Consider the following 8,922-nt stretch of genomic DNA (forward strand, 5'->3'; position numbering starts at 1 on the left):
GGAGAGAATGATAGGAATGATAGGCTGTTCTCAGCTGTGGGAGAAGAGGTACCTTATGTCTTCCCACACCTGAGCTCGACAGGATGGGGACATTTCCTAACCCAACTTGTTTGTCTCCTGTTGTGCCCAGGTGTTAGAGGACATATGGTATATTTCTCCCTAAACCATAAATGCCCCGACACTAACATTTCCCCCCACCACAGCCTTCGTCTTATGGTAATGTCGTTTGGGTTGTGAGAATGAGATCGGGGAGCGTCGGCTTGGAATTGAATTGAATAGATGTTTTGATCTCATTCCAGGCAGGCCTCTCTCTCACGCACCAATGAGAGTGTCGGGAGGTCAAACTTTCCACATCTCCCTGGAATGAATTCCAGAAGTGGGACCCATGTAAACCAAACAAAAGGCAAATATTTGGGACAGAATTCAGCCTTGCAATAGGCAGGTGATTTCACTTATTCCAAGACTGAATTTTTGCCCTTGAAAGGGTTTTCCTCAAACTTCCCCAAAATATATGAATATGTAAAATAAGCACTCGGCCTTGGGCTGAGAACAAGCTGGACAAATTTCAGTCTCATTCAGTGGAGGTCCTCCCATTGCCTTAAGTGGGCTTCGGTTCAGGCTCCTATAGTTAGCTCCGGGCCCTCAGTGCCTAGCACATGCAGGTGCCTTAGTGGAATGGCAGAGCAGCTTTTGCTGCAGGTGAGCTGAGTTAGATCAGGGAGCACTTGGAATTGCAGGGGGCTGTGTAGGTCTGACCTGGAGGGCTTCAACAGAACAGTCGGGGGAACCGAAGTTAGATTAACAAGGTGCTATATAAGCCAGGCCTGATGTGTTTTGGCAGAGCCGGGGGGAGTTCAGGCCTGGAGTAGTGGGGACACGGCAGGTCAGGGATGAGGTGTATTGGCAGAGATGGTGTGATCCCAGCACTGGATTAGCCAGAAGGTCAAGACTGACCTGCATCAGCAGAGCAGTGAGGGGAGATGGGAATCTAGTATGGGGCCATGCCAGAACCACTCTGGCCTACAATTAGTGCCATCAAACCTCACCGCCCCCCATAAGTCCCAGGGTCATGACTGCAAACATTCCACCTGTCTGCAGAAGCTGCAGTGGGGCCGTTCAGTTCCCTGTGTTTGAATACTCGGCTTTTTGTGCTACAGCCTCTTCTGAGGCTCGTTACGAGAAGACCTTTTCCATGTCCCAGAGCCAGCAGGTATGGAAATCCACCAAAGCACTTGTAAATAGTAGCAGGATAGCATGGGCACGCAACAGAGCTTTGCATTTAATATGTCTTTGTCTCCTCTCCTGACGCAGGGATGACTTGCCAGGCCCGGAGCTCCTACATGGACACGGAGGTGCTATGGGGACACCGCTTCACGCCCGTCCTCACCCTCGAGAAAGACTTTTACGAAGTCGACTACAACAGCTTTCACAGCACCTACGAAACCAACACCCCCACGTGCTGTGCCAAGGAGCTGGCCGAATCTTTCCAAGAGGGCCGGCTCCTCCGCCACCTCTCCAGTGCCACCCTCCTGAGCAGTGGCAGGGAAGCAGAGACAGCAAAAGAGGAACAGGAAGTGGAAGATGAAGGAAGGGAGGTGGCTGGGGTGAATGGAGCCAATGGAACAGCAGGAGAGGTGAAGGCAGATATGTCTGTATAACACGTGGATCTGTACTGGACAATAGACAATACATGTGCCCCTACTGGGGAAACAGTGGGATCCAGTGGTTAGGGTACTAGCCTGGCAGTCAAGAGATATGGGTTCTATTCCCAGCTCTGCTACCCACCTTTGGGTGACCTTGGACAAGTCACTCCATAGCCCTGTGCCTCAGTTTCTCCCATCTGTAAAACTAGGGTAATGGTACTTTATCCACATTTTCAAAGCATTTTGAGGTCTATGGATAAGACATGCTAGATAAGAGATGTTATTACTGTTGACGTTCCCCCACAGATTGCTCTAGAAGAGACTCCTTAGTCGGTCAAAATTATTTCCCTTTCAGGGGATATTTAAAAAGAGAAAACATAAAACAAGCTAACAATCTCCCATCTCAGTAAGAAGAATGTAGTTTCGTACCTTCACTTAATTTACAAGTCAATGCACTGTAGACATTATTACTGCTACATTAAAAGAGAGGAAAGAAAAATCCCCTCCTGTATCCAGCTTCCTAGTGATTGCACATGGTGTTTTAGAGTTTTCCTCCTGAACTGTGTCCACCATGATTCATTTCCGACAGGCTGAAACATCTAACAGATGGGTCTCTCTTCTGAGATAAATCAGGCATTTCTCACCTTGGCTTTGTGTTGTGGCCTCTTTATCACGTGCATCCTACTGGTGAGGCTTTCTTCCCAAACTGGTACAGTGCCATCTCTGGTGTAATTGTTTTGGACAGCCATGCTGCTCAGTGTATGGCTTGTCATCATGGGCTGTTTAGATCTTGCCCATGATAATGGTTTTTGGACCTGTATGTCCCAGGTTCAATCCACACTTTTGATCCATGGCAATGAGTTCCAGGTCCCTCTCTAAAGTCTGGTCCATTTAGAGGATAAAAGCATACTACTGCTACCAGTTAAGATGTATTCCTTTTGCTTATCAATTTCAGTGGAGATATTCCAGATTTACACAACGGTAACAGAATAGAATCTGGCCACATGTTGCTTCTGTGAGCAATTGGGGTGGGGAGGAGGAGACTCGGGGCTGTCTACACAGCTCCATGGTTTAGACAAAGGGGGTGTGAATTGTAGCATACGTTCTCATGCTATGCTGTAACTCCCCTGTGTAGGTGCTGTGGGCACAGACTAACAGGTACCTCGTTTCCATTAACTTAGTCCTGTTTAAAGATGGCGACATTAAGGCAAACTAGGTACCTTTTAGTTCGCACCCGCAGTGTTCACACAGGGGAGTTACAACATGCTAGTGCATGCTGCAATTCACACCCCCGTAGTCTGAACTGCTGGGCCATGTAGACATAACCTTAATCTGTATTTCTGTGCCCACCTGGCATTGATTCTGGGTTTATATGTAATCACTAGGTGAAATTCAGCTCTTGAAGAAGCAGCTTCGATGTAACTGAAATCATTGGGATTGCATCCACTTACAACAGCTCTGAATTTGGTTCACAAGCAATGTTCCCTCTAATTTTTGACAGGCCGTGTGAGCAAAAAATTTCTTCTATGCAAATTTTGGACAGGCCGTGTGAGCAAAAAATTTCTTCTATGCAAATTTTTGTGTGCGCGGTGTTTTGCCGTGTGCGCGGGGTTTAGGATCTGTGTTCGCGCATACACGCGCACAACTTAGAGGAAACAGTGTTCACGAGGCTTTAGAAATTAAACACATACACAAATCTGTTTTAAATAATCTCTGGGGTGATGAGCAGAAAGCTGAACATCAAGTGTTTCCAGTTAGGGGTGGAGAGGTGCCAAAGGTGACCTTGTTATTCTGCTTCACTGTATGCAAAATTCTCTGCTTTTCTTTAAAACAAATGTTTCAGTGCTGTTTTTCCTTACGGTTTCTTTAGACAAAGGAAATTTGCTTTCACATAAGTACAGCATATAGTTAAGCCAGTGTAAACACATAAGCCCTGATTCTCAAAGGCTTACAATGGAAATTGGGAGCCTAAACACCTTTGAGGATCTGGGTCATGAGTTGAAATCCTGGCTCCACCAAAGTCAATGGCAAAACCCCTGTTGATGTCAGGGGGGTTAGAATGTCACCCTTAACGTAGACACACTGCACTGGTTCAGAATGGGGCTCACATGAGTGTGATTTACCCCAGTAAGCTGCATTGTTTATCACAGGTTCAATGTGTCCACATTAGGTGGCTTCATGAGTTTAACTACATCCAGGTATTTCCACTGATATAAAGAGGTATTTCCCTCATATAAAGAGCCCTAACAGGACTATCAGGGCCAGTGTCCTGACACTCTCAAGCCATACCATCCCAGGGTGTTCATGGACTCTTCAGTAACATCTTGGTGAGCTCACCATTGACCTACCAGTTACATCTCCCAGTATATTGGGAATGCTTTGTCTTGGAGATCAGCTGTCCCCTAGCTAAAGGGCTCCTGAACCCCCTGGGAGTTCTTGGACGTGACTACTATGGGAGCAGGGTTTGGCTCTAGTTCCACAAAGCAGGACAGAAAAACGACTAAACCTAGGAGGGGACAGGGGAAAGCTGCCTACATCTAAGAAATAATTATCTGTGAAAATTGTTTTCCAGGAGCCTTCAGTACATGGCTTAAGTACGCTCCTGATGTCAGGGAGAATAAGTGGAAAGTGAAACCAGAGCTGATCTTTGCAAGGCAGAGGTAATTTCAGACCTTCCAGAGGAGCAGTTAAGCTCTGCATAATGAACTGACCTGTCCAGTTTATTCAGCATTCAAGTCCTGGGAAGCTGGAGCTTCCTGTGTGATTATAGGGATGGGGAGCTGCAAAGATTGCACTGGGGTTTGATCCTGAGGCCTCTGCTCAAGATGATTGCTGTTCTATACCCACCTGAGATAAACTGGCCAATTCATAAAGGGCCCGTCCAGGCAACGTGGAGCTTATTATTCCACACTGGGATTAGGACCAACACCAAGTCCCCTGTGCCATAGGAGTGGGCACACTCCATGCGGTCCTACCAGACCTTGTGTTTCTCTAGGGCCCTGGCTTGGTTCTCCCTGGACAAACTCATGAGCTCAGTGAGCTTTTCCCAGATAGTACAATGGTCCACCACTGATTGTCCAGCAGGAGGGGTCGTCACCTCCCATTTGTCCCTCATCAAGTCCAGGGGTCCCCTCATTCTCCTCCCATACAGCAGCTCGAAAGGGGAGAACCCTGTGGATTCCTGGGGCTCAGTGCCCTGGAAAACTGCTTTTGAAAATAGTGTCAAACCTGCAAATCGTGCACCGTATGCTGTTAGGATTCTTCCTAAAATAAAGCACTCCACACCGTCGACCACTAAGGCCTAGTCTGCGCTTAAAATTTAGATTAACAAAGGTATGGCTGTGCAAGCCTAACCCCTAGTATAGAATAAGCTAGGGCAACTGAAGAATATTTCCATCAGCCTAGCTACTGTTACCTGGAGAGATGGATTCCTACAGCGATGGGAAAATCCCTTTTGGCATTGTAGGAAGTGTCTACACTATGGCTCTACAGCAGCATAACTGTGGCATCATGGCCTTGCCCCATGGCATCAGTAGTGCAGACAAGCCCTGAAGCTGGTTAAATGTAGCATTGTGCCCAATGACAGCATAACTCTACCTCAGAATGCATTGGCCTTTCGGCATGTGTGATGACACAAGCACCTTAATTTCCCCGCTATTCTGCAAGGTCCTTAGATGATTAATTTGTGTGGGCCTACTCATGGGTTTCAAATTAAGCACTTGCTGAAGTGGTCCCCCAAGCCTCATCAGTGTGATTTCTGCTATTAGAGAGCTTCATTTTTTCCTATACTGGAAAAAATACCATTCTGTGGTTTTCCATGTACTTTTAATATGTTCCGTTATAGCTGATGAGATATATAAGATCTACTGAGACAACAGATTTATAATAGACCTATCTAAAGCAGGCCAAACTTTCACACTTGAACACAATGGAAATAACTACATCTATCTATCTAACCCCATACACCCCATCTATCTATCTAATCTATCTATCTGTCTAGGAACGAAAGTAGCCCTTGTCAATGTAGTATCTGAGAACCACTCCCTTATGTCAATGTAATTCCATTGACTTGAAAGGAGTTATTCCAGAATTGCAGCCTTTGCAGAGAGAGCAGAATATGATCTATTGACATCACTGAGACTTTACACTGAACTCTCACATGAACTGTCTCTCACTATGTGTTTGTACAGCACCTAGCACAACAGGGTCCTGGTCTCATTTGAGACCTCTAGGTGCTGCCGTAATTCAAACAATGAATGCTGATAGTAATACTAATTTGAGCAAGAATTGTAAGATCAAGCCCTAACTGCAGTAGAAGAAATATTATCAACACCCTCTTGTTGGCCTCAAACCAGCTTTGTGTATATTTTGGCACGTTCAATAAGGTGTGCAAATGAAACCATCCTCTTCCGAATGCTATCCCATCCTTTGATATTTAAGGGTCAAGTTCTGCTCTGTTACACCAGTACAAATCTGGAGTGACTCACTATGCTTCATTGGAGCCACTCCAGATTTAGCTGGGCCTAGCATAACCTAGAGCAGAACTCAGCCTTGAATTTATATAACAAAATACCAGTGGCCAATTCTCCTGTACCTTACATCAGTCTAAGTGTACTGGAGTTACTCCTGATTTTGTCATCATGCATGAGATCAGACTCAGGGTCCTCTGTATTTGTCTTCCTTTCACTGGCCTTGAAATGGGAACTGCTACCACTTTTATAAATAGATTGAAAGCTCGTCTAGTTTCTCTGTAACTTAATTAAGTATCCTCTCCATCATCTGCCAAACTGCTGCTTAATACATTCTGGCAACAATCCTCCCTCTCATGAATTGTAGCAGATATGGCTGGCAATGCAGGAGGCTTATCATGGGATATTAATTACTTGAGCATAAATAACATTCTCCCTTATCTCAGCTTCATGATTCAGTGTTTCTGATGGAAATAAATTCATAACAATAAATGAGAGATAACAGCAAGGGGGTAGATCTGGGTCTAAAAATGAATGACAGCTCTTCCAATGGCTGGAAGCTGCAGCTAGACAAATTCAAATTAGAAATTACAAGAATTACAAAGGGATATCACAAAACTGGGTGACTGGGCAACAAAATGGCAGATGAAATTCAATGTTGATAAATGCAAAGTAATGCACATTAGAAAACATAATTCCAGCTATACATATGATGGGGTCTAAATTAGCTGTTACCACTCAAGAAAGTGATCTTGGAGTCATTGTGGATAGTTCTCTGAAAACATGCTCCGTGTGCAGCGGCAGTCAAAAAAGCTAACAGAATGTTGCAAATCATTAGGAAAGGGATAGATAATAAGGCAGAAAACATCATATTGCCTCTATATAAATCCATGGTACGCCCACATCTTGAATGCAGACTTGGTCTCCCCATCTCAAAAAAGATATATTGGAATTGGAAAAGGTACTACAAAAATGATTAGCGGTATGGAATGGTTTCCATATGAGAAGAGATTATTAAGATTGAGACTTTTCAGCTTGGAAAAGAGATTACTATAGATGTCTATAAAATCATGACTGGCTTGGAGAACATAAATAAGGAAGTGTTATTTATTCCTTCTCATAATTCAAGAAGTAGGAGTCACCAAATTAAATTAACAGCAGGGTGTTGTGAAGGCCAAGCCTATAAAAGGGTTCAGTGAAGATCTAGATAAGTTCATGGATGATAGGTCCATCAATGGCTATTAGCTAGGATGGGCAGGGATGCAATGCCATGTTGTGAAGTATCCCTAACCTCTGTTTGCCAGAAGCTGGGAATGGGTGACAGGGGATAGATCACTTGATGATTTCCTGGTCTGTTTATTCCCTCTGAAGCGCATGGCATTGGCCACTGTTGGAAGACAAGATACTGGGCTAGATGGACCTTTGGTCTGACCCAGTATGGCCATTCTTATGTTAAATAAGGTATAAATTTTAACAGTGCGATTAACCACTGGACCAAACTACCAAAGGAAGTGATGGATTCTCCAACTCTTGAAGTCTTCAAATCAAGACTGGATGCCCTTCAAGGTGATATGCTTTAGTCAAACACAAGTAACTAGGCTCAATACGGGGGTAACTGGATGAAGTTCTCTGGCCTGTGTTATATAGGAGGACAGACTAGATGAGCTACTATCTCTTCTGGCAATACAATCTATGAGTCTATGAAAGGGGAACAGATGTGGGAGGGGAGCAACGGCCAGGTCTACTTCTTTCTAAGTATATTTTAGCAGCAGAGGCATTAGACAAAAATAGAAGGGTTTAAAAAAATCCTGCACTGGGGAAAAACAATGGACACAGGATTTTAAAGTGACTTTGCTTGAGAAAAACAAGAGAAACCCCCCTCCACAAACCAAACCAAGCTGAACAAGGAAGACTTCACAATAAGCAATTCTCTCTTTGTATCTCCTCTCACAGCTCATTAATTCCCCAGCATTAGGAAGGTGTTTCCTGAATAGCCTGCCACAACGAGAAAAATGCAGGCGGATTAAAAAACGAAGCAAAGGCACACAGTAAAAATGCCTTTGTTTGATCCAAAACTATTGTAATGATCACATAGTGGAAACAAATCACTGAAATTAAACCTGTGCTGGTGCATGCTGGGGGGGGGGCGGGGCTTGGGCTGTTTGCGTGAATGGCTATTGAGTAAGTCTTTGTTTGTGGAGATTTGTGTATTGGGATGGGAATTGATATGTACCATGTGGGGTATTTAGGTGCATAGGTTTCCATGTTGGTATGGATGTGGTTGTGGATGCCTTGTGTTTGTGTGTGTAGCTACTGATGTGTGTTGGTGTGTGCATAGGGCTCATGTAAATAGTATATGTGGTTATTTTTGAGCAAGGAGTGTAAATGCAGCATGTTTGTGGGGGATATTCAGGATATGTGTGTGTTAGGTTGAGTGCATTCAGTTATGTAATTTTGTTTGTGTGTTGGTATGTTTCCAGGGTAGCAATAATTGCAGTGTTTGTTGTATATATTTTTGTGTGTGTTTGCAGCATGCGTAGGGTGTACGTAATTAGGAGTGCATATGGGAGTGATGTGTTTGTGTTTGTTGTAGTGTGTTTTGAGTGTGTGAGGGGGGAGATTGGTGTGTGGTACGTGATGTGTGTGCATGTGTGTGTATAGATGGATCTGAGTTTGCAAGACAGAAGTAGACCCATATTTAAAAGCTCATTACAATAAAGCTTGGGTCCTTTATTCTTTGTTTCCCTAATTTATTAACAAGTCTAATTTATTTGGTTATTTATTTATTCATTTTGAAGAACCAGGGAAAT

At 44.1% G+C, this 8,922-nt stretch overlaps 1 protein-coding gene across 1 annotated transcript in view; it reads left to right on the top strand.

Moving 5' to 3' along the window:
• The window catches only part of KCNJ5 (potassium inwardly rectifying channel subfamily J member 5), a 45,113-nt gene extending 42,826 nt beyond the window's left edge, over nucleotides 1-2,287 (top strand). Inside the window, exon 5 of the mRNA XM_084612029.1 lies at nucleotides 1,312-2,287. Coding sequence (XP_084468155.1) covers nucleotides 1,312-1,658 — 347 coding nt within the window. The 3' untranslated portion in view covers nucleotides 1,659-2,287. The remainder of the gene's footprint in view (nucleotides 1-1,311) is intronic.
• The last annotated feature ends 6,635 nt before the right edge of the window (nucleotides 2,288-8,922 follow it).

The sequence above is a fragment of the Lepidochelys olivacea genome (genome assembly GCF_965140295.1).
Source record: "Lepidochelys olivacea isolate rLepOli2 genome assembly, chromosome: 22".
Taxonomy (NCBI): domain Eukaryota; kingdom Metazoa; phylum Chordata; order Testudines; family Cheloniidae; genus Lepidochelys; species Lepidochelys olivacea.